The 27,344-nt window shown below is 36.4% G+C and overlaps 2 protein-coding genes and 1 pseudogene across 4 annotated transcripts in view; all 3 read left to right on the top strand.

Annotated features, from left to right (window-relative positions):
- Positions 1 to 27,344, top strand: part of LOC140323517 (protocadherin alpha-C2-like) — a 182,380-nt gene that overhangs the window by 34,615 nt on the left and 120,421 nt on the right. The window lies entirely within an intron of this gene.
- On the top strand, positions 3,136 to 5,859 carry LOC140324856 (protocadherin alpha-5 pseudogene; annotated as a pseudogene).
- On the top strand, positions 16,249 to 25,650 carry LOC140324855 (protocadherin alpha-7-like). The gene is made up of 4 exons (XM_072402983.1): positions 16,249 to 18,797; positions 23,616 to 23,637; positions 24,783 to 25,087; positions 25,630 to 25,650. Exons 1-4 carry the CDS (start codon positions 16,437 to 16,439, stop codon positions 25,648 to 25,650), a joined length of 2,709 nt encoding a protein of 902 aa, XP_072259084.1. The 5' UTR covers positions 16,249 to 16,436.

Here is a 27,344-nt window from a genome sequence, read left to right as displayed (position 1 = left end):
CAAGAACACACATGCTGCAGCCAGCATAAAGGACACACACGCAGGATCAGATGTCTTATTAACGGGTAAGTGTCTTATTTTAATTTTTTTTTCAAAAATCGGGGGTGGCTTACTTAATGGGGATGTTTTAAAATCGGGGAAACACGGTACTAAGGTGGGACTTTGAAGCTAGTATCTGGGGACAAAAAAGGAGCTTGCTCCCATTGTTTAGACAAACTACTGTGGTAATGAACTGGTTATAGCATTTCTCCCAGTCCCTATCACCCTTATATATAGTTTATACCTTTAACAGCATTACAACTTTATTATTAATTTAGCTGAAATTGTGTATTTGAAGTATGTGTGGTGATAAAAATTTCAGAATAAACTATTTTTTTCAGACAGAATATGAGAACATACCATGGGGTAAAATCAGTACATTTAATACATTTCCTTTATTTCATTTTCAGTTGGCCTATTTAATTGAGTAAAGTGGAAAAAAATAAAATGCTGACTTCAGTCTTCTTGTCACCTTTGAGCAAAACTTCGACTTTTTAACATGGGTAAATGTTCTGTAAAGCTGAATTTATACTTTGGTCTCTGATTCCCTCCCTCTCTAGTTTGCTTTCAAAATGTGTTTCTTTCCTTTTCATTTTCTATTGTGACAGCTGTGCACTTTTGAATATTGGCCAGTAGGTGACAGAACAAGACCTCTTTTTAATAGGAGACCTGTAGAAAAATACGACCATAGAATTCACCACCAGCAACTTTCCGAGAATTTGGCTGGGGGAATAATTTATAAATAAATACCTTTGTTTCAGCTCGTTCACGATTGGCAAATTATCTTTAAATAAACTTATATTACTCTTATGGGGAGGGGGAATTGTTTTACTTTAAAATGTATTATTATTTAATATAATTAAGGCAATTTATTGAGAGGAATTGATTGCACGCAATTAAATTATATCCTGGAAATGTATTCACTCATGGTATACATGGCCACTGGTTCCCTTTTTTATTTACTAAAAATCTTGCTATGGAACTTAGCTATGGAATGCGTTCTAGCACCAAAAAATATATGCCAGCTAAGCCATGAAATGTCAAAAATAAGGATTTTTTTTTTCAATTTAATTGTCTTAATTGCTGAGATATATTTATATTCTATAATATATATTTTGTAATATTTTTGTCTTAGATTTACACTTAAAGATTATATATATTTAAATTTAGAAATTGATTTCCGGATTTAAAAAAGTCCTTAAAATGTCTTCTTCCTTATGTTTAACTTGATGCAAAAAATCTTGTAGCAAAAATATGTTCCCAGTAAACACTGTCCGTCGATCTGTGTTCAAACATAATCCAGTTATAATAAGGTGTTTGTTTTCATGAAAGAAACATTTGCAAAATTGGGAGAACCGTTTCCTTACCTGGCCACTTTGCCAAAATAGTCCTGGAAAATATTAATACTCTTAACCAACTGAACAATACAGTAGGCATATTTTTAGGTCTCAAATACGTTTAACTTCTTCTAAAAGTTGATTGAAAGATCACTTTCCTGGGCTTTTTTTGTTGGAGCTCCTATTATATTTACCTTTGCTACTTTATTGGACATTTTATTCATGGCTAGAAATTTAGGAAGGGCCAATTCAACAGCTTTTAACACAAGTGTACTTTAGCCATTCATCCCTGCTCTTGTTAATTTTTCTCACCTGTACCACATAGTCAAAGATGACTTGTTGAATAGTGTGGCTTGTTTTATTCCAGTTGTTAAAATAAATTTGAAGTGCTGTCTATTTAGTGCAATTCTATTTAAGTGGGTAAAATGCTAATTGATAATCTGGTAAAAAAAAAAATGAATGTTTTTTTTTATTTATTAGGAAGCAAAGAGTCTAACTATTTCAACTTTAGCCTGATATTTGGCTTCCAATATTGTGGTCTGAAACATGTAACATCTCTTTTGTTGTACCTAAACATTTCAGCATACACATAAGATGTTTTTCATGGAACTAATAGCTACAGTTTAACTCACAGTGAGGAATTTACACAGTAACTGACACCATGCTGCCTAATAATATGTTCAGACATGCTCAGATATCTGTCCTGATTGCATTTATTAAAATATTGTATCCGTTCCGACTTACATACAAATTTAACTTAAGAACAAACCCACAGTCCCTACCTCGTATGTGACGTGGGGACTACCTGTATACAGAAATCTAAAGAATACACTTTGTTTATACAGTTATGTTGTAATGGTCCACAAGTGTCTACTGAAACATGTTTAAAATCTTTGAGAACCCCAGGACTTGAGGCGCAATAATAATGCAACAAACACATAGAGATTTATCTAACATGAAAATTGCGTCATTATTTTAATTCATTGCCTCCTTTTTCATATTCTCATCTAGTAAAGAATTTCAAGATTCTTAAGTAGAAGTGTCCCTAGAAGGGAGATGTATTTAATAGAATTTCATAGTAATATTTCTTGTATTTCTTTTTTTAGATACATGTATTTATTTTGGTATTTTAGATATATGTATTTAATATGGTAGTTCTAATATTTAAATATATTTATATTTAATGAATTTATTTGCATTGCCACAAAAGAGCTGCATTTATAAGTGGCTATATTATTATTACCCTAGTGCATTTTAAGAATTTTCTATATGATGTTTCATATACATTTGATGTAACAAAAATGATTCACTATATATTTGCTTAGGATAAGACAGTAGCACACTTCAGTTACACATGGAAGAAGATTTGATAAAAAAATAGACTTTACTAATATAACTAAAAATCTTTCTTTGAAACTGTTTGCTCATCGACAACATTAAAAAATACATAAACATTGACTTACAATTAAGTTGCTCTGGCTGGATGCAACTTGAACATTAGGCACTAGATGTCACTCTGCACCAGCTTATAACAGGAAAGCAAGGTCTGACCATGTATCTCTGTTGCTGATTACACTGATTACACTGCAACATCGGCCATGCTGGATTTTTTCTTCTCCACTGTGGATTTTCAGTAAATGGTAATGTCATCCTTACTGGAGAAATAACCTTCTTCTAGTGTCAGTGATTCTGAGATATGTCCATTACAAACCTTCAACATCAAGGAAAGTGGAGATTGGTCTTTTTTTTGTTGCTTCAAATGTCTTGGGATGTGATCCTGAGCCAGCTGCATTATATCATCCCAGAAGAATCCAAGCATGGCACATTTGTTGGAAGAATTGCACAAGATCTGGGACTGGATTTAGGTGAGATCAATTACAGAATGTTACGTGTTGTCTCTAGAGAAGAGAAGGAATATTTCCAGGTGAATCTGCAGAACGGAATTCTTTTTGTAAAAGAGACAATAGACAGAGAGCTGCTGTGTCCAGGCATACAGTTGTGTGTTATTCCTTTGCAAATTATAGTGGATAAGCCTGTACAGATGTATCTTGTAGACATAGAAACAGAAGATATAAATGACAATAGACCTGTCTTCCCATCTTCTGTGAGTAGCCTTGTAATATCTGAAGTAATGCCTACAGGATCTCGCTTCCATATAGAGGGAGCAGTTGATCCAGATCTTGGAACAAATGCTATTACAAATTATGAGCTCAGTGCCAGTGATTATTTTGCATTAGATTTTCAAAAATACATGAATCAGATCAGATCATTAGAACTTGTGTTAAAGAAATCTCTAGACAGAGAAAAGCAGTCTGTTCACAATCTCACATTGACAGCTTATGATGGTGGCAAACCAAGATTAAGTGGTACATCTGAAATCATTATCACAGTAGAAGATTTCAATGATAATGCTCCATCATTTAATCAGCCATTTTATCAAGCTAATGTGATTGAAAATGCTCCCAAAGGATCATTAGTAATAAAAGTAAAAGCCACAGATTTTGACCAAGGAAAAAATGGAGAAGTATTTTATACATTTAGTAAAAAACAGAATGATGATGCCAACAAAGTATTTGTATTAGACAAGAATACTGGGGAAATAAAAGTGATTGGAGAAGTGGATTTTGAACAAGTACAATTGTATGAAATACAAATAGATGCTGTGGATAATGGGGATATCCAGTTGGTTGGACATTGTAAAGTTCTAGTGACTGTTGTAGATGTCAATGACAATCCTCCTGAGATGACAGTAACTTCACTTGCTGTATCTGTTTCTGAAGACTCTCCACAAGGAACAACTGTTGCTATCATTAGTGTCCATGACCAAGATTCAGGGTTAAATGGAAAAGTTAGTTGTACTTTAATTGATTCTTCCCCCTTTAAAATATACCCAGCATTCAAAAGAGATTTTTCCCTAACCATTAATGGTAAATTGGATCGAGAAATAATTTCTCAGTATGAGGTTGTAATAGTAGCAAGAGATGAGGGAACACCGCCACTGTCAGTTTCAAAGACTCTTAAAGTTGATATAAGCGATGTGAATGATAATTCCCCATTTTTTCAAAAACCTTATGATACAATCATCATCAAGGAAAACAATCCACCAGGTTCTCATGTATATACAGCATCTGCATCTGACCCTGACATTGGGCAGAATTCCTTCATCACGTATGGTATTAGTGATAACACTGTGGATGGGATCCCCATATCTTCCTATGTCTCTATCAATCCAGAGAATGGAAAACTATTTGCTTTAGTTTCATTTGACCATGAACAAGTTACTTTTTTCCAGTGTCAAATAAAAGCAACTGATGCTGGTTTACCTGCACTTAACTCAAACTTTACTCTTAATATTTTTATTGAAGATATCAATGACAATGCCCCTATGTTCATGCCACTTTTTTCTGCCTTGACAATAAAAACTCCAAAGACAATTCAGCCTGGACATTTGGTCAGTAAAGTCAGAGCAATAGATATTGATTCAGGATACAATGCTCTATTATCTTATCATTTTAAGGATCTTTCGGGAAAAAATCCATTTGTTATAACTCCGAAAACAGGAGAGATTGGATTGAAGCGGGCATTTACAGATTCAGATAATGAAGAATATAGGCTAATAGTGGTGGCTCAGGACCATGGAGATCCAGTCATGACAGCAGTAACAGAAATTGTCATTTTCACGGTGGAATCTGGGGAGGAAATTCTTTATGATAATCAAGAATCCAAAGGAATTATTGAAGAATTTACTGAAGCAAACATTTATTTAGTGGTTGCCATCTGCATAATATCAAGTGTGTTTCTTATTACACTAATAGCCTTTACGGTCTTAAGATGGCAGAAATGCAGTGATGAAGTCAATGACCTAAGGGAAAATTACAAGATCTGCTCAAACACTGGGGGCAGTTGGGTTTATTCTCAACAAACTCAATACAGAGTATGTTCAAACTCATTACAAAGAAATGGTGACTTAATAGTTTTCACTCCAAATAGCTCTCAAACATCAAACAATAAAGACAATGCAAACCAACCAGTGGGTCTACTAAATGCATCATATAAGGTAGGTTTAAATCAAAATATTGTTTTCTTTACTGTTTAAAACAGAAAATCGTTTAATCGTTCATGCTTGAACATGTTTTTATTTTTCTTCAATGTTGCACATCAAGACAAAATGGGAAACATTGCAGAAATAGTACCAAATGCTTTTATCATCTCAAAGATTGATATTACCTCTTTGTGGTAAAAATGTGGGACATTTCAGTAATTTATTATATGATGTTAGTGTTGTATTTTTCAAATCATTTTCTTACGGTTTTGTGTACGTACAGAGACATAGTACCTATGTATACCTATATGTTTTGTATTGTCTTTCTCTTTATCAATAACTAAAAGTTTCATCACAAAAATGTGGGAGATGAGGGATTCAGTAGGGAAGAATGAAAATAAATAAGCAGAAGAGAAAGAGATGAACTAAACAAAATAGAAAGGGGTTCCATGTCCTGTAGAAAATCGAGAGATTATTGTTATATGTACAAGATTATTTGTTATTGGTTATTATCCAATTAAATTTTGATTTCAGTGAATAATGAGGGTAAGAGTCTTCCAATGTTTGGCAACAGTAATACAAACAGTTAGCATGGGGGAGGGGCTCCAACTCGATTTCAGTTCCAATAAAGGATTTAATTGAAAGTGTTGGAACAACTCTTCCTCAGGAAGTTCCTGTGTCACAATTTGAAATTGGAGTGCTTCCTACCCCTAAATAAAAACCCCAGTTTGTAGAAACCCCCTACCGGTCTGCTATCTAAATCCCAGTATAAATGAGGGATTGCCCCATAGTGACGCATATGAATGGGGGGAACACTGGTTAGCCTTGGAATTGTGTCTATCCCAGTGTCTGAACGGGAGTAAGTTAGAGTTGGACAAAGTATGTGACAGTTTCACCCTGGAAGCGATCCAACTCAAACCTCAATCAAACATTAACATCAGTATATGGTCTGCACACATTTACATGCCTATGCAGGTTAGCAGTATGAGTGTGCCATGGTTAGGTTCATTCATTTTTTTCAAGCCTACAGAGTCAGTGATTACTGTATGTTGCGATGAAACAATAAATGGTAATGTTTAAACATGTTTGAGTTCATATACCTGGAAACATAAATGGTAAACGTATATGTTTCCAGTTATATGAACTCAAACATGTTTAAACATCAATAGTTGAAACTAACATGGTGAGGCTTATTTGCTATTAGATTCCACCACCTTTACTGTATGCATTATACCTGATTTAAAAAAGCTCTCCAAGACTGGAGAAGATAGACTATCATGTGTGAACCTGGGTGATTCAGCAAACCTCGAATGGGTCTGGTCCAGGATTGAAAACATTTGCCAACTAATACTAAATGATTTTTAAGAAATCCATTCCAGGTTTGCTGGATCACCTATGTTCCCCCATGATAGTCCATCTGCCCCAGTCTTGAGGAGCTTTTTTAAATCAGGTCCATTGCAGCTGTGTTTATTTTGAATACCCAATCATATAAACATAAAAAAATTAAAAAGGAGTTTGTTTTCACACTGGGTGAATATTTGAAGTGAACCTGAATTTATTAAAGTTATTATGAACTCCTCCTCCATGTTAAGATTTTTTATTTAAATAATTACAAACAACCAAAAAGTACAAATGGGACATTTTTGGTAGTAATAAATTACATTATTCATAAGTCCATATATCACATTTAATTATCTTTCAATATATTTAAAAACATTACAGCATCAATTTTATTCGAACTCAATATTCACTAACAATGTTGCTTTTCTTTCCAAATGTAAATGACCACACCCCTTGGTCTGGCCTCACACTTCATGCTATGCGGTTGATATTCACTTCTGGGATGTGAAGAGCTGCTGTGTTGTCCTCTCCAGAGTTCCTGCTTTACTATTTGCTATTAGGATAAGTTGAACTACTTTTGATGTTTTGTTGTTCTTTGGTTGTTACTAGGCCTCAGGGAGACACTGGATCTTTCATCAGGGAAGGAACCAGTAGTCTCAAGCCCAGTCACTACTCGGGCTATGCAGGGCTACTAGGGCCTAGGTTCCAGTGTATGAGTATTCCCACCATCAGGGGAAATGCATATGGTCAGGAGTCAGGGCTAGGTTAGGGTGTCTGTTAGGGGGTGACCAATCCCTTTTCCCTAGCCATTGGAGGCCTAGTCCATTGTATTTACCTTTCTGTTTCCCTCCCCTCCCTGTTATCTGTGACATTATCAACCGCCCAAACCGCTATTTTTGTTTGTGTCAGTGCAGCTATGGATATCTCTACACTGGTCGCACAACTGCAGGGGCTGTCTTTGGAGGTAGCTGACCTCCCCACGATCAACCCACACATACAGAGACCACAGGAAGCTGGTTCTGACAGCAGGAATCAGGCCTTCCCTGAACCCAAGGTAGCGCTCCCAGAGAGATTTTCCAAGGAAGCGACAATTTTTTTTGGTACAGGGAGTTATGCAAACTATACTTTAAACTACGTCCACACTCTTCTGGGGACGAGAGTCAAAGAGTGGGTATTATCATGTCATTGCTTAAAGGTGACGCTCAGTCTTGGGCTTTTTCGTTGCCGACCGGATCTCAGTCCCTCCGGTCGGTAGATTCATTTTTCAGAGCGCTAGGTCTTATCTATGATGACCCAGATCGGGTCTCCCTGGCCAAGACTAAGTTGTGTGGCTTGCAGCAGGGAAAGCATTCTGCGGAGACCTATTGCTCTGAATTTAGAAGGTGGGCTACGGATACTGAGTGGAATGATCCTGCTCTCGGTAGTCAATTCTGTCAAGGGCTTTCTTAGAGCCTGAAGGACGCATTGGCGTTTCATGAATATCCTGGGTCATTGGAAGCGGCTATGTCCCTTGCTGTACATATGGATAGATGCCTGAGGGAGAGATCTAAGGTTCCTCAATCCCAGGATGTACAATCATATAAGATGGCGGCCTCCTCTGACACGTTGGGTGAAGGGATGCTTGAGTTCATGTCCAGTGACGAACCTATGCAGTTGGGGGGAGCTACCTCTGGACCTGGGAATAAGAACTTTGGGCATAAGAAGGGATTTCTTTCTGTGAAAAATGGGGACATTTTGTCAACATCTGTCCTTATGTTCAGCGCTAAGGTGAAAACAAAAAAAAATGTGTGTTTAACCCTCATCTCTCACTTGGTGGTCTGTGTGGGTAATCAGAGAATTTACTTTTGTCATTTACCGGTAGTACTCGATTTCTCCTGTCTGCTGAGGTGGTGCTAGACTCCAAAACTGTAGGAATTGAAGTGTTTATTGACAGCGGGGCAGGGGTTAACTTAATTGATGGTCAGTTTGTCCCTATGCATGGGTTAACAACTAGTGCACTTGACGAAAATATCTCTGTGTTTGCAATTGATTCTGCTCCACTCTCGCAGAAATGTTTGTCACAAATGGTGCAGGACATTCGTTTAAACGTGGGTGATTTTCATCAAGAATCCATCTTGTGCTTTGTGCTGGAGGGTCTGCCTGCTCTGTTGGTACTAGGTTTACCATGGTTAAGCAATCATAATCCTACCATCGATTGGCAAGCGAGACAGATTCTTGATTGGAGTGATTATTGCATAGACAACTGTCTTAACACATCGCTTTCTGTTGTAACCACTAAGGTTGTATCTTTGTTTATTTCTGAGTTTTCTGATGTAGTCTCTGAAAGTGGAGACCAGGAGTTACCTCCACATCGGGAGTATGATTGGTCCCATCAACCTTATTCCCGGAGCTAAGCTGTCCAAGTCTCGGTTGTATAATCTTTCGGAACCCGAAAGAGAGGCCATGCGAGAATATATCACCGAGAGTTTGGTTAAAGGTCATATTAGACCATCCAAATCTCCAGTAGCCGCCGGGTTTTTCTTTGTTAAGAAAAAGGACGAAACTCTGAGGCCATGTTTGGACTTCCGTAAGCTTAACCGTATTACTGTCCGCGACCCTTACCCCCTTCCTTTAATCTCGGATTTGTTCAATCAGATTGTCGGCGCCAAGGTGTTCTCTGAATTGGATTTGGGAGGGGCGTATAATCTGGTAAGGATTAGAGAGGGGGATGAGTGGAAGATGGCCTTTAATACCCTTGAGGGTCATTTTGAGAATATGGTCATGCCGTTTGGGTTAACCAATGCTCCTGCGGTTTTTCAACATTTCATTATTGGCATCTTTCATCATCTGGTGGGCAGGTTTGTTGTGGTGTATCTGGATGATATATTAATTTATTCTCCTGACATGGTGACTCATCAGGATCACATGAAACAAGTGTGAAAGATCCTAAGAGAGAATAAATTGTATGCAAAGATGCAGAAGTATGTTTTTACAGTTCCAGAGATGCAGTTCCTGGGTTACCTAATCTCATCTTAAAGTTTTCGTATGGATCCTGAAAAAGTCAGTGCGGTGTTGGACTGGGACCGACCCGAAAATCCTAAAGTACTTATGTGATTTTTGGGGTTCACCAATTACTACCGTAAATTTATTTTGAATTATTCGACTGTGGTTAAACCTTCAATGAACATGATGAGGAAAGGTTGAGATTTCTCAGCCTGGTCGGAGATGGCATTACAAGCCTTTTCAGCTGTTAAGGAGTGTTTTGCTTCTGCTCCTATACTGGTGCAACTAGATGTGTCACATCCATTTATTGTGGAAGTTGACGCATCTGAAGTAGGGGTAGATGCAGTCTTTTGGCAGGGTCCTTCACCTAGTAAATGGCGCCCATGTGCTTTCTTCTGTAAAAAAATCTCTAATGCAGAGAAAAATTATGACGTAGGTAATAGAGAGTTGCTGGCCATTAAGTTGGCTTTTGAGGAATGGCGTCATTGGTTGGAAGGAGCGATTCTTCCTATTACGGTAATTACCGATCACAAAAATCTGGTGTATTTGGAGTTGGCTAAACGTCTGAACCCAAGACAGGCCAGATGGTCGTTGTTTTTTACCAGGTTCAATTTCATTGTCACCTATCACCCTGGGGTTATGAACGTCAAGGCGGACGCTTTGTTGCGTAGCTTTTCTGGGGGGGTGATTCGGAAGATCCTGGTCTGATATTGTCTGAAGGGGTAGTAATATCCGCTCTTTATCCCGATCTTGAGGCAGAGGTATTGGAGGCCCAGGGAGATGCACCGGATTCTTGTCCTTCGGGGAAGTTGTTTGTTCCTTACGAATTACGACACAAGGTGTTCGAGAACCACCACTGTACAGTCCTTACAGGACACCCTGGGAACAGATCCATGGTCGATCTCATCTCTTATAGATTCTGGTGGCTGGGGTTGCGTAAATGTGTTGAGGGCTATGTGTCAGCGTGTAGTACTTGTGCTCGTGCTAAGGTGACACATACTCGGCCTTCTGGATCTCTATTCTGTTGTCAATCCCATCCCGATCTTGGACTCATTTATCCATGGATTTTATTACAGATTTGCCTAATTCTTTAGGAAAAAACATGATTCTGGTGATTGTTGATCACTTCAGTAAGATGTCACACTTTATTGCATTGTCAGGGCTACCTAATGCTAAAACCCTTGCACAAGTGTTTGTTGATAACATCGTGAAGCTACACGGTATTCCCTGTTTCCAGATTCTGGAAGGCGTTCTGCACTTGTCTGGGGGTACAATTGTCCTTGTCTTCGGCCTTTCATCCACAGTCGAACTGACAGACGGAACGCACTAACCAGAATCTGGATACTTATTTGAGATGTTTTGTCTCAGAGAATCAGGAGGAGTGGTCTTCATATTTGTCTTTGGCCGAGTTTGCCATAAATAACCAGGCAGGAGTCCACTGATAAGTCGCCGTTTTTTGGGGCATATGGGTTCTATACGCAGTTGGGCACATTTTCTGGTACTAAGACTTCAGGCATTCCTGAGGAAATCCGGAGGAGGGAATGTGGGTTCAAGCGACCGACATTAGTGCTAGTCGTCTAGTGAAAGCTTTCCACAAGGCTAATCCAGATAAGGTCGGTCCTGGGTCTCCGGAGGCCACCCATAGAAGGGGGGTACTGTCACGGTCCGTTCCGTGACTGAAGTTAGAAGATCTGTGAGACAACAACTTGTTTCTGTGTTGTTGTTTGTAATGACCACACCCCTTAGTCTGGCCTCACACTTCATGCTGTGCGGTTGATATTCACTTCTGGGATGTGAAGAGCTGGTGTGTTGTTCTCTCTAGAGTTCCTGCTTCTTTATTTGCTATTAAGATAAGTTGAACTACTTTTGGTGTTTTTTTGTTCTTTGGGTGTTACTAGGCCTCAGGGAGACACTGGATCTTTCATCAGGTAAGGAACCAGTAGTCTCAAGCCCAGTCACTACTCCTAGGACTATGCAGGGCTACTAGGGCCTAGGTTCCAGTGTATGAGTATTCCCACCATCAAGGGATATTCATACGGTCAGGAGTCAGGGCTAGGTTACGGTGTCTGTAAGGGGTGACCATTCCCTTTTCCCTAGCCATTGGAGGTCTAGTCCATCGTATTTACCTTTCTGTTTCCCTCCCCTCCCTGTTATCTGTGACACAGGGTCAGGCAGCAAACAGGCAAAGTCCAAGGGTTTGGTAAACAAGGTCCGGTACTCAGCAAGGCAGACATAAAAAGCACCTTTGCACTTGGAGTTAGACAAGCTAAGACCATGAGATTGCTGAGGCAACTTTCTGTAGTAGGAAGTGCCTTTAAATACCAGCAGAGATCCAGCCATAGGCTGTAGAAACAGTGAGCGTGTATGTGTTGCCTCATAAATGAGGAGAGACACACCCACGCCAGCTCAGACACCAGTGCAAGTCTCCAGCAGGAAGGAAACTCTGGCATGGAACACAGGTAGTGGGGTTATGCTACCTAAAAGATAGGACCCGGCACCTGTGCCTGCAATTAGGAGCAGCAGCGCCGGCACGACCCGCAGGGCTAACAACTGCCATAACTTGGATGTTCTGATAGCTGCACAACAAGAGGGTGGAATGAGCGCCTTAGTAATGCCTTTTCTAGTCAGATTGCCATCATCTTTATATAGTTTAATTGGGTATTACATTTTTCCAACTCCTATCAATAAATAATACATTTCATATACTTATTTCACCATTATCTCCAAAATTCTACCTACCCTCAATGGCAGTGACAATCCCTCAAACAATTTAAATATACCAATTACGCTATATATATATATATATATATATATATATATATATATATAAATATATTCATGTCAGCATTATATGCCAACATAGTGCACATTTGAGTACCTCTCAAAGCCATATAAACATTCAACCTATGATCCTTATTATGTGCTCAAAATTCTATCCCAATTACTGTCACCTCCTTATCCTCAAACCATTCTGAAAAATTAATCCTCCATCTATTAACAGGATTACACCCTAAGTGCTTAGCATAATTTCCTTACAGTTACCCAATCCTATGCTCTACATTCCAGGAGCAGATAAATAAAGTTACGAATATATATTCAACAGCATTAAAGTTCAAATCATATAGGTTCAAAACATTCAAACAAATCTGCTCCTACCTTCTCACTAATTGGCTCTAGGCCTTCTGCACAGCTCCCCTACTGCAGACAGTGCAACATAAGATGTCCCTCCATGAGTCTGGGAGTCTGCTCAGATGTAAAGTCTCCCAATAAATGCATGTTGCTTACAAACTGGCGTCCCCGTGCCTAAAAGCCACATCCCCCTTGCGGGAACGTGCCAGGCTCCCTAGCTCATCCAAGTTAGAATATAATCAAGATCATGCCATTAATCATATTACACTTACGTCATGAATAACAGGCATATATAGCCATCCCCCATCCCACGTGTGAAAACATATGCCACACCCCCATGATCTCACATATGGCCTGATTTATTAAAGCTCTCCAAGGCTGAAGAGAATACACTTTCATCAGTGAAGCTGGGTGAAACAGAAAACCTGGATTGGATTTCCTAAAAGTCACTAGCTATTTGTTAGCAAACGTTTTCAATTCTGGCCCAGATCCATTCCAGTTTTGCTGGACCACCCAGCTTCACTGGTGAAAGTGTATTCTCTCCAGCCTTGGAGAACCTAAATAAATCAGGGCCATGGTCTCAGAAAAACAAACCCATGTGGGTGAGACAAATAGCTGAAACCAATCATTCTGCGTAAAGCTAAATACAGTCATGACTAGATGGCCATTCATAAAATTTCCATATAGTACAATGTAACTCCATTCTCAGTTATTTCATCTGCAGAATTGCAACATGATATTCCGGGCTGGCAACATACGGAGATGTAAAGCAATAGCAATCTTGTAATACCATACTATCATATCCAAAAATCTCACACCGGGCATTTCTACAGAAATGAATACCAACTTGTACCATTAATATATATATATATATATATATATATATATATACATGATTTGGGAACAATACCTATACATCTATCATATCACATATAATAGATTATATCTATTACTATTCAATCAATTTTATTTATATACCCATTATTTATTAATCACCAATACTTATCAATGATATACTGTATAAACAATACAATCCTAGTATAGTAAGTATATCAAATTTTGTAATACAATAGATTAATTTTTCCATTGCTTAAAAGTCATTTGATTCAAATATTAATCCATAGTAAATTACATATATATATTGTCTCCAAATTCTAATGGGCTTACATTGTCCATTTACATAAAAAAAAGATTCTTTCTCTCCCTTTTCTCCTCCCTACCCCTCCCCCCCCTTCTTTCTCTCTTCTCTTCCCACCTCCTCGCTCTCTACCACCACCCCAACCCCCCACCCTCCTCCTCCAAAAAAAATTGTCTAATAAAAGCAAACCTCTTCTTGGCGACTTCGTTTCCTGTCAAGTTTATAAATTAGTCCATCTATCCTTTTCCTTCAGCTTTGTAAATAGGGCATAAAACTGATAACATTATTTAACCCTGGGAATTCAGTTGCATTTAAATGATAAATCCATTTATTTTCACATTTCAATAATTCATTGTCAAAATTACCCCCCCTGGGATTAGGTTCAAAGATAAAAACCTTAAACCTCCTGTACTGAATTTGTGATACTTGCCCATATAAACACTCAGTGGTGTCAATATCACACCATTTGTGATCGTATATATATATGTGTGTTTATAAATTCGTTTACTCCACTTTCTCTTGGTCTTCCCGATGTAGTAACACCCACAGTCACACAATGCTAAATAAATGTACTTAGGTACATAAGGTTTAATGTCTTTACGGATTTTTATATTATCTTTTTCAGTCAAAATCCAACTGCACTGATTACATTTTCCACAAGGGAATGTACCAATGTGATCCTCCTCAAATGGATTTGTAAATTTTTTCCCCTTAAAATATTGCCAAAAGCCTGGCTTTTATTTCTCCTTTTAATTTTTGACTCATGTGACTGGAGGTTTGGCATTATTACTTCGTCTTGAAAATAGACATTCCTAGGGGTAACAACTATTTCATACACGACTTAAACTTTGGAAAATGTGAATCAATGAAAAGGTGCCTTTAGTTCACTTTGGTATATGAAAGTACTGTATGACGGAACATATAACTCATTCAACTCGTGCATTTGACCTATTCAGCTGTTCTTGTATTATAACTTATTTTCTTGGTATTATCTTGCAGATGCTTAAGATGCTTTAGAAACCATAGATCTTCAAATGTAAGAATGTAAAAAAAAAAAAAATGTAATTATAAAAAATGGATAAATGAAATTTTTGGGAAAAATTATAACTATATATTAAGGCCTGTATATAGCAAGTGACATAAATGAATCAACAGACAACAAACGCTTAACAATAAAAGCTCATATGGAGCCAGCTTCACATGCAAGACGTCAAGCATCAAGGGATGTAGGCCAACTCACTAGGGGAGACTTCATATGACGGGAAATTACCCTATGATGTATCCATCCTAACCAATGGTGCCTGAGCTAAACCATTAGAAGGTGATGTTGGAGGCTTCAAAACAGAAACCTCTATAGTTTTATTACCATTTTGGGGGTAATTTGGTGATTTTTGAGTACAAATTAGATATTCTTGCTCCCACTTTTCCTAAGAAAGCAGATTTTTTCTTTTGAAACGTCAAAAAATACGGGTTTCTAGGGAGAAAAAGATCTATTTTGGGGCAACAAAATTTAGGAATAATAAATATGAATAACCAGAAACTTAGGGAGCATGATGGTAATTTTTATATTGTTACTATGAATACTACAACTCAAAAGCAACAACATGTTATGTAAAAGATAGTCTTGTATACTTCTTGTATTATTTGTAAATGAACCATCAGGTTTTTTTTTTTTCATATTGTATATCTTCTACATAAATCCTTGTGTTTGGTGTCCAAAAGAATCCCTAATTTCCGCCTAAAATTTCTCACAAGGAATTGTTTGACAACCTGGGTGTATTATAATATGTATATTCGGTTATTGGAGAGCTACTTATATAAGCATCTGTATTGTTTGTCGCATATAAATTCAAACATTCATAATACACTGAAATTCATAAATTAAACATGCATACTTGACATAGTAAATAACATAATGGAAATCTTTAAAACATGTGAAAATCATATGTATGGAAAACTCTACTGGCTCCACAGAAAACTAAATGTGATAAAGATAGTTTGTATATATATTGTATATTGAACAATAAAATTGTATAATAAAAAAAATGTAATATACAGTTAAACAATACATACAGTCTTTTGGCTTACCAAATAAAATATTTGGTAAGGAGCAATAAAAGTAACATTTAGTTTTTGTAATGCCTTTTTTAAAACTAAGTTTTGGAAAAAAGAATGATTTTTAATAAAAACTTACAGTTTCGTGCTCAATATTGATGCATCTTGAGCATTAGGCACTAGATGTCACTCTGTACCAACATATAGCAGGAAGGTGAGGAATGAATATGTTTCTCTGTTGCAGTTTCTGAATATCCTTCTGCAACAACGTCGGCCATGCTGGATTTTTTATTCTCTGCTGTGAATTTTCAGTAATTGGTAATGCTAACCATACTTGGGAAATTACAATTTTTAGCTTTAGTGATTCTAAGATATGTCCAACCTAAAGCTGCATTATCAAGGAAAAGGCAGATTGGTACATTTTTTATTGCTCCAAATATCTTGGGATGTGGTCCTGAGTCAGCTGCATTATATCATCCAGGAGGAATCCAAACACGGCACATTTGTTGGAAGGATTGCACAAGATCTGGGACTGGATTTAGGTGAGATTAATTCCAGAATGTTACGTGTTGTCTCTAGAGATGAGAAGGAATATTTCCAGGTGAATCTGCAGAATGGAATCTTGTTTGTGAAAGAGACAGTAGACAGAGAGATGCTGTGTCCAGGCACACAGTTGTGTATTTTTCCTCTCCAGGTTATAGTGGATAAGCCTGTACAGATGTATAGAGTAGATGTAGAAATAGAAGATATAAATGACAATGGACCTGTCTTCCAATCCTCTGAGAATAGCCTTGTGATATCTGAAGTAATGCTTACAGGATCTCGTTTCCATATAGAGGGAGCAGTTGATCCAGATCTTGGAACAAATGCTATTACAAATTATGAGCTCAGTGCCAGTGATTATTTTGCATTAGATTTCCAAAAATATATGAATCAGATCAGATCATTAGAACTTGTGTTAAAGAAATCTCTAGACAGAGAAAAGCAGTCTGTTCACAATCTCACATTGACAGCTTATGATGGTGGCAAACCAAGATTAAGTGGTACATCTGAAATCATTATCACAGTCGAAGATTTTAATGATAATGCTCCAACATTTAATCAGCCATTTTATCAAGCTAGTGTGATTGAAAATGCTCCCAAAGAATCATTAGTAATAAAAGTAAATGCCACAGATTTAGACCAGGAAAAAAATGGAGAAGTATTATACACATTTAGTAAAAAAACAAGTGATGATGTCAACAAAGTATTTGTATTGGACAAGATTACTGGGGAGATAAAAGTGATTGGAGAAGTGGATTTTGAACAAGTGCAATTGTATGAAATACAAATAGATGCTGTGGATAATGGAGATATCCAATTAGTTGGACATTGTAAAGTTCTAGTGACTGTTGTAGATGTCAATGACAATCCTCCTGAGATGACAGTAACTTCACTCGCTGTGCCTGTTCCTGAAGACTCTCCACAAGGAACAACTGTTGCAATAATTAGTGTCCATGACCTAGATTCAGGATTAAATGGTAAAGTTACCTGCAATGTCACTAATTCTTCCCCTTTCAAAATATACCCAGCATTCAAAGGAGATTTTTCTTTAATTGTTATTGGGAAGTTGGATCGAGAAATAAATTCTCAATATGAAGTTATAATTGTAGCAAGAGATGAGGGAAGACCACCACTGTCAGTTGCAAAGATACTTAGCATTGATATAAGCGATGTGAATGATAATGCTCCATTATTCCAAAAACCTTACGATACAATCTTCATCAAGGAAAACAATCCACCAGGTTCTCATGTATATACAGCATCTGCATCTGACCCAGATATCGGGCAGAATTCCTTCATCACGTATGCTATTAGTGACAGCACTGTGGACGGGATCCCCATATCTTCCTATGTCTCTATCAATCCAGAGAATGGAAAAGTGTTTGCTTTAGTTTCATTTGACCATGAAAAAGTGAGTTATTTTCAGTGTCACATAAAAGTGACTGATGCTGGTCTTGCTCCACTTAGCTCAAACCTTACTCTGAATATTTTCATAGAAGACATTAATGACAATGCGCCAACTTTCATGCCACATTTTTCAGCACTGACAATAAAAACCCCGAAAACAATTCAGCCTGGTCACTTGGTTATCAAAATCAGAGCAATAGATATTGATTCGGGATACAATGCTCTGTTATCTTATCATTTTAGGGATCTATCAGGAAAAAATCCATTCATTATTTTTCAGCATACAGGAGAGATTGGATTAAGACGCCCATTTACTGAATCGGATAATGAAGAATACAGACTAATAGTGGTGGCTCAGGACCATGGAGAGCCGGTCAAGTCAGCAGTAACAGAAATTGTCATTTCCTTGGTGGAACCTGGAGAAGAAATAATGTATAATAAACCAGAATCCAGAGGAATTACTGAAGAATTTAAAGATGCAAATATCTATTTAGTTGTTGCTATCTGCATAATATCAAGTATATTTCTCATTACATTAATTGCTTTTACTGTCCTAAGATGGCAGAAATACAGAGATGAAGTCAATGACCTGAAGGAAAATTACAAGATCTGCTCAAACACTGGAGGAAGTTGGATATATTCTCAACAAACCCAATACAGAGTATGTTCAAATTCATTGCAACGAAAGAGTGACTTAATTGTTTTTACTCCAAATGGCTCCCAAGTGCCCAATACTGAAGAATATGCCAACCAACCAGGGGCTTTGCTAAATGCATCATATCAGGTAAGTTCAAATGAAAGTATTGACCGTTCTATTATTTTACAACAATTAAATGAGCAATTTTTTTCATGCATATTTCATACTAAAATAAATGTTATATGTATCTTTAACTGTTTTTAAATAGCTGTTTCCAAAAAGGTTACTAGTATCAGTAGTCATCCAAGTCACAATACGTTTAGTATAATACATATGGAAGAAAGGCTCACTCTACTCCGTGCCTGCTCACTATGTGGTTAACCATGTTCGTAAATTTGTATTATAGTTGTCCTCATTGCTTCACTAGTTTGCTCAATATTTAGATGGTTAAATTATATTGTGATCTTTTCATCTAAACGTACATTTCATGGCAAACTAAAGGTCCACTTTATGGTACTTCCCTTTTGAAACCTGCAAAGCAAATTACTTGCAGACAAACCACACTTACAAAAAAACAAAACAGAAAAAACAAAATTTAAGTAAATTTTTTATATATAAGTTCATAATATAATCTATACACATAGAAAATAAATGTATCATGGTTATGTTTTACTAAAGCTAATCCTATACCCCAAAATAAATTACATTACTTTTGTCATGTCAGGTTGTTTAACACTTGGAAACAATATATATTCTTCCTTGGAAAGTTTGTAAACAGCAGGTCATTTTGCTTTTGTCAGTTGTTTCAACCACATAAAGCCAATAACTAAGATCAAATAAAACGTGCTGGCTTACATGTGGGATTTTGTCAGTAAATTAAAACATATGATTATGTTTAGACATTCTTAAATGTATCCATATTAAATTGTTAGAGATGTATTCAGTACAGTATGATAGGTTTTGTATTTTACCTTGAAAACTCATGTTTATATCTTTGGTACTTCTGTACATGATGTGCCTCCAATGTATGTATATATATATATTATAATTTTGGGTGTTTCATTTTTCTTCTATATTTATTTTTTTAATTTTAGGGCCATTGTGGGTATACTCTTATTGTACTTATTTTTTTATTTGTCAGTTGGAATACGTTGGCTGAAGGCAAGACAATTCAATCACTTTAAATAGTGATGTTATATTTAGGATAATATAAAAGCCATATTTATATAGAGGGAAAGTCTAGGGGCCCAAAATCTTTCTGGTAACCTAAAATGGCTTTTCAAGCAAAGAAATACAACAGCTAAAACAAGAATTGTGATTGTCAATTGTGTGGACAAGACAATCATATTAAATAAACAAACCTTAGGTGTACAAAAAGTAAACATACCTTTTACAGATAAAAAATTGTATTTCTGCTCACTAACTTATAATAGGAGCATTAATATTTTAGTCATAATGGAACACTTGATCAACCCATTTTTTAAAGATTGTCTGTCATATAATAAAGTTAATAAATAAAGTTCACTCTTGCGAGGCATTGTTTCTTGTCCAACATGTGGACTATATTTCAGAAAACTTGCCTGCTTGAATTTTTGGTATTAAAATAGATACAATTATTTGTGACACCATGACACACTTCACTGTCATAATTGGGACAAGTCCATCGATTTTACAGATAGATAAAATGAAAACCGTATTCTGCATATACAGAACTTTAAAACCCACATTTCATCCAGAGGAAAAAAACTGATAAAGCATAGTCTATTTTTATTTATTAAACTGATAAAGAAAAGTCTGAATTCTATATAAATTAAATATGCTAGGTACATACTAAAAATAATCAGTACAACTGACATAGTGTCTATAAAAATAGGGTAAAGAGGAGTATGTGTAATGACAATCATTATATTTCCTGGAGTATATTGATCATTATTTTTGATCATATATGTTAGAGATTAAAAGTGGAGTGGAGATTAAATAAAAGTCCAATAAGCATGAAATAGCAAATTGAATGGATTGTATAGTAAGTGGTCTTTTAGCTCCCTGGCGGTATTCCAGAGTGTGGCTCGGAGTTACCCCCGAGCCACACATAGGATGGCATTGTTAAAGGTTTACTTAGTCCCTATGAGCCCGCTGCATCCTCCGTCGATGCCCACCCGGCATCTGTGTCACCTTGCCCTGGTTCCCCAACGTGATCATTGGGATGTGTGAACGTGCAGCGGTGGTGTGCTGGTGGGGGTGACCTGGTGGGAAATTTAAACAGATTATATTGTAATTTGTTTTGATTACATTACTGTATCCCACAGTTTTGTCCCTAGAGCTTTGTCCAGTGCACTGCCTGCACTTTTACTGTTTGTCCACTTCCAGCCCTGACCTTTGACCACATCTCTTCCTGCCACCTGCCCTAACCTGGAAACTTGACCACGTCCATGGCTTCCAAAGGACATCTCTCTAGTGCAAAATCTGTGTTAGAACAGCTATAAAACATCGATAGTGATTTAGAATCCCTTGTATAATTGAGCGATCGTGATTCACCTGGAAACTTGCCATCAGACAGTGAAAGTGAAGACAGCAAGGATTCTGTGATTGAGGTCAATGATGTGAGAACTTGGTGCTCTATTGACCTTGGTAAGGCTCAGGCAGTGCCCCCAAGATTCCTATTTATTAGAGCATCTGGTATAAAAGTAGACTTTGAACATGATGACCCCTTTGTATACTTCTAATTGTTTCTGACCAATGAGGTTATTGAGAAAATTATCTGTTACACACCGGAAGTTTGCAAAAAGCAGAAAGTAGGAGCCAGTGACCAAAGATGACTTATGGCTACTTTTGTGCTTAGTAATACTTTAGGGATTGGTGGGGAAACCTAAATTAATTTTTTCCACTTCACATACAACAAACAAAGAATTTGATGAAACTACTCATCCTGCACCAAAACAAAATACAATTTGGAAAGTATCTCAAATGATTCTATTGATTTTCCAACAGAGCTATGTGCCAGAAAGAGGCATCAGCATTGATGAAAGTCTAATGGCCTACAAGCGCAGGCTCAGCTGGGTGCAATACATTGCATCAAAGAGCACGATTTGGCTTAAAATTCTACATGCTGTGCAAATCATCAACTGGCTACATTTGGAATTCAGTCTTTTATACACTGGAAAGAAACAAAATACAGCAACTATGGAATGGCAACATCTTCTGTTCTTTCACTCATTGAGTCATTGCTAAATCAGGGCTATTGGATCACAACCAACAACTTTTATACTTCCCCTGAGCTTTGAGTTTCTTCTGCAAAACAAAACAGATGCTTATCGAAACATTAGGGCTAACCAGCACGACATGCCATCAATGTTTGTAATTAGAAGCTGAAGACTTGAGAAATGGTTGCTTGGCAGAAAGGCAAAATGATGGCACTGCGATGGCGTGACAAGAAAGATGTGTTCCTAATGAGTACTGTTCATAATGCCTCCATTGTTATGGTATGAACGAAGTAGTGATAGACTACAATAACACCATGGGAGGTGTCGATAGAGCCGACCAAGCAATGACATTCTACCCAGCAATGAGGAAACAGCAAAATAAGTACTACAAGAAGATCTTCAGGTATCTTGTTGAGCAGTGCTTGTTGAATTTATACATTCTGTTCAGACAAAAGAGTGACAAGCCCGTGAGTCATTCTGGTTTAATTTGGAAAGTTTCTGAATGTAGCTTTGCGAACCACTAAAGAACTCTCATCAAGGGCTGTGAATAGAGCTGGACATTGTGCTGTTGCAGTTGTCAACCCCGGAACGCCTGACTAGTCATCATTTCATGGACAAAAAAAAAAAAATACGTCCAGCCAACCGAGAAAAAGCCAGCACCTACAAAAATGTGTGTGGTTTGTTGCTCGAAGAGAGATGACAGTGGAAAGAACATCAGGTTCCACTGTTTTCATTGTGACATCAGTTTTTGCGCAGTCCCATGTTTCAAAATGTTTCATACCCGGGATGTCTATTAGGCCAATATGTGTGTTTTTGATTTGAAAAAAATTATTAAATTCAATGTATTATTATCAAGTTATTATTTTTTATAAATATTATTTATAATTAAGTATTATTTTATAATTTATTATTTTGTGTTTCAAATGTTATCATACTCAGGATGTCTACTAGACCCTTGTTTGGACAGATTTCAGTTATTACTTAGAATTACAGGCTTACAATATAAAACAACAGATTTCCAGGCAAAACAATGTAATGCTTTGACAATCAAAAATACTTACATAATCAGATGGCCAGGGAGGTTAATTGTGTGTGTCATCCATATGGAGAGATAACACACAGATATAGATATATACATAGCTTATCATAGAATCCATTTTATTTGCTATTTAATTTATTGGACTCAAAAGTGTCAGACCAATTATAGAAGTTAAATGAAAGGGCTAAAGTTACTTGGCATAGGCTTTGATTACTTTTTAAGTATAGGCACCATTCTGGCCTTGCACCAATCCTTTGAAACCAATTTATTCATCTCCAAAAATTTGAAACAATAGCTTTGAAACAGAGCTCAACTTGTTGGGGACAGGTGGTAAGCCATGTGGAACAGACGTGTTTCTGGAACAAATCAATTACAGACAACTGTAAGGAGAGTGGCACTATTTACACTACTGTAGAGTGCCACTATTTGATTTGTGTACACATAGCTGAAGGCATTTAATACAATTATTATTTATTTTATTATTTTTTATTTATTATTTTACATTTATTATTAATAGTTTTTTTGTGAGGGACTTAACATGTTCAGAACTGATCTTCCTGCTATTGGTATATTTACAGAATATTGGGGGGTTTGTTGTGCTTGCATTTACTACATTTTGTTCTTTCTGATTTTTTGCAATCTTCATATTATATCTTTTAATATATTCTTAGTAACTTTTATATCATTTATGTTTTCCTTTAAGTGAATATTTTCTTATTATTTTAGACTTTGAAATTTATTACCCAGGGTAATATACTTTGTAGTGCGTTTGCATACAGCTGACACATTGCTATTTCTGCCCTGTTTTCTTTCATGACAATGTAGCTTTTAAGTTTTAAAGAACAACCCTTAGCATGGGGAAATTTGTTTTCCTAAAATGTACAACCTGTTTTCAATAAATAACTTGCTAGTAGAAGCTTATTTATGAAATGTTAGTTTTAGTTTCGTATTTACCTCAAAGTAATTTAAATCTATCTTTTGGTCATAATTCCAAAAAGTAAAAAATGTACCACAAATACTACATACAGACCGGAAAAAAAAGTTCTTAAAATTCACCTGACCAAGTAAATCAGTGACCAAGGCAAGAGACATTTATGCCTTACCAATACGAAAAAAAAAAATATTAATACTGCTTTGCTTTAAGTTACAATATTGTTATGCAAACTATACTTTGAAACTATACAATTGTAATATTATGTTTAACAACCTTTTTCCAAAATTATAGACTTAGAAAGAAAAAAAACAATAGCAGAAACGCATTATTAATATTTTGTAAACATTTCAGAGCAAATCATGCTTTTATTTAAAATACACTTACAATTTAGCTGATCCTTCCAGATGCAACCTGATTATTAGGCACTAGATGTCGCGCTGCAACAATGTTTAGCAGGCATAAGAGGTCTTAATATATATTTTTTTTTTGCTGATGTTGAATATCTCAGTGTAACAAAACTGGCAATGCTGGATTTTTGATTCTCTGTTGTGGATCTTCAGTAAATGCTAATGCAATCATTACTGAAAACAATATCATTTTTATCTTCAGTGATTACAAGACATGTCTAACCAAAATCTTCATTACCAAGGGATCAGCAGATTGATCAATTTTTTTTTGCTCCAAATGTCTTGAGATGTGGTATTGTCAGCTGCATTATGTCATCCCAGAGGAATCTAAACATGGCACCTTTGTTGGAAGGATTGCACAAGATCTGGGACTTTAGGTGAAATTAATTCCAGAATGTTACATGCTGTCTCTAGAGATGAGAAGGAATATTTCAAGGTGAATTACAAGGTGAATCTGCAGAATGGACACTTGTTTGTGAAAGAGACAATAGACAGAGAGATGCTGTGGGCAGTTGGATCGAGAAATACATTCTCAGTATTAAGTTGTTATAGTAGCAAAAGATGAAGGAACACCACCACTGTCAGTTGCAAAGATACTTAGCATTGATATAAGCAATGTGAACGATAATGCCCCATTATTCCAAAAATCTTATGATACAATCTTCATCAAGGAAAACAATCCACCAGGTTCTCATGTATATACAGCATCGGCATCTGACCCAGATATCGGGCAGAATTCCTTAATCATGTATGCTATCAGTGACAGCTCTGTGGATGGAATCCCCATATCTTCCTATGTCTCTATCAATCCAGAGAATGGAAAAGTGTTTGCTTTAGTTTCATTTGACCATGAAAAAGTGAGTGATTTTCAGTGTCACATAAAAGTGACTGATGCTGGCCTCCACTTAGTTCAAATCTTGCTCTGAATATTTTCAAAGAAGACATTATTGACAATGTCCCAACTTTCATGTCACTGTTTTCTGCATTGATGCTAAAAACCCCAAAAACCATTCAGTCTGGACACTTGGTTACTAAAGTCAGAGCAATAGATTTTGATTCTGGATACAATACTCTGTTATCTTATAAATTGTAAGGATCCCTCAGGAAAAAAATCCATTCATTATATTTGCACATACAGGGAGATTGGCGTAAGACGCCCATTTACTGAATTGGATAAAGAAGAATATAAACTATTAGTGGTGGTTCGGGACCATGGAGAGCCAATCATGACAGCAGTAACAGAAATTGTTATCTCCTTAGTGGAATCTGGAGAAGAAATTATGCATGATACAGGAATCCAAATGAATTACACGAAAACAAATTTACACAAGCAAATTGTTGCTATTTGCGTAATATCAAGTATATTTTTTATTACCTTAATTGCTTTTACTGTCTTTAGATGGCAGAAATACAGAGATGAAGTCAGTGACTTGAAGGAAAATTAAAAGATCTGCTCAAACACTGGAGGAAGTTGGATATATTCTCAACAAACTCATTACAAAGTATGTTCAAACTCATTGCAACAAAAGAGTGGCTTAATTGTTTTCACTCCAAATGGCTCCCAAATGCCCAATACTGAAGAACGTGCAAATCAGTCAGGGGCTGTGCAAAATGTTTTATATCAGGTAAGTTTATATGAAAATATTGCCCTTTCTATTCATAAAAACAATAAAGTATTTTTTTTCCTAAAATAATGAATTGGTTGTACATTCAAGAAAAAAAAAATACCATAACTCACAAAAAAGCAGCATGTAAAGCAGTCATATATACATTGTTGATATGCAGTGATATATACATTGTTGAGATTTCAGATAGAGCTCACATTCCTAATGTGTCCAGCCAATAAGGATTATTGCAAATGTAGAAGACTGTAAATTTCTAATGCACCTATATATTGTTGTTTATATATGATCATTAGAAATTGCTTTGGACAAGCAGTGTGTGCTTATGTCCAACAAGGCACTATGTCATGACATGGTACAGTGGTGATATGGATTGAAGAATAGAGACTAGTATCTGATGGGGAGCATAAGCATCTAAAACTTTAAGAGTTTAATACTGAAGTATCTGATTGAAATGACTTATTTATATTGTTTATATATATGTTTATTATATATGTTTATATTGAGCTTTCATCCAATCTGGAAGGACTTATACTAGTACATGTAGTCCCCGTATTAAGGACATCCGACATACGGACGACTCCTAGATATGAAAGGGGCTTACCTGCTTGCGGGATAGAGGCTTGGAGGGGGGAGAGGGTTTGCATGACTTGCAGAAGAAGTCTTTTGCTAAAGTTGAGGGTGATCCTATAGATTCAGCTCCTACTGCCTCTTTAATCACCAAGAGAAACTCTGCAGTTGTTTCTTTTTGCATATCAAAGCATAACTTGCTCCAGAAGTTAATGAATGTCTAGGCTCTATAAAGTTTTTTTTTTTTTTTTGCTTTGTGATTAACTCACAATGAGGATTTTATACAGTAACTGACACCATGCGGCCTAATAATTTGTTGAGACAAACATATGTCCTAATTTATTAAAATAACATACCTGTTCCAACTTACATACAAATTAAACTTAGAAACAAACCTACAGTCCCTATCTCATATGTAACCCAGGGACTACCTCTATACATTTTTTTAAAAAAAAAGTTTTGCTAACCTCTCTAGGTGTTGGCATTTTCTGTGCTTAGGAATGAGATTCAAATTTGCTCCTCTGGTTTGTATTCTAAGAAAATGTACCCAGGGGATAACATTCTACCTTTGGAGTTAAATGTTTGTTACCAATACATTTTAGTGGGGTTTCATTTGAACATTTAGCCTAGCGAACTATAAAGGACATTCACAAACCCTTGGCCTGAACACATCTAGCACATCTTTCTATCTTTACAGATACATATAAAACTGCACATTGTATCTTTGATCAAGACAAATGGAACTTTAGGCTCTGATGTACACCTATGCATTTAAGTAAAATTTTAGGCTATATTTGATAAAATTACAGAAAAGGCAAAATCACTACTCTCATACCTAATCAAGATAGTAGTTCAACAATGCTTGAAATAACTAGTCATTTATTAACTGAATACTATTTAATAAACATTGTGTGTTGAAAAT

Source organism: Pyxicephalus adspersus, chromosome 2, assembly GCF_032062135.1.
Source record: "Pyxicephalus adspersus chromosome 2, UCB_Pads_2.0, whole genome shotgun sequence".
Lineage (NCBI taxonomy): Eukaryota > Metazoa > Chordata > Amphibia > Anura > Pyxicephalidae > Pyxicephalus > Pyxicephalus adspersus.
Note: the sequence above shows the minus strand (reverse complement) of the source record. Positions and strands in the feature narration are given on the sequence as shown.

Bases quoted from the DNA above. Each gene is read 5' to 3' on its own strand.
- LOC140324855 (XM_072402983.1), top strand. From the start codon at position 16,437: ATGTCCAACCTAAAGCTGCATTATCAAGGAAAAGGCAGATTGGTACAT. The intron at 23,638-24,782 runs GTAATATACTTT...AAGTTGTTATAG, and splicing joins TTTGAAATTTATTACCCAGG to TAGCAAAAGATGAAGGAACA. The intron at 25,088-25,629 runs GTGAGTGATTTT...TACTGTCTTTAG, and splicing joins TTTCATTTGACCATGAAAAA to ATGGCAGAAATACAGAGATG.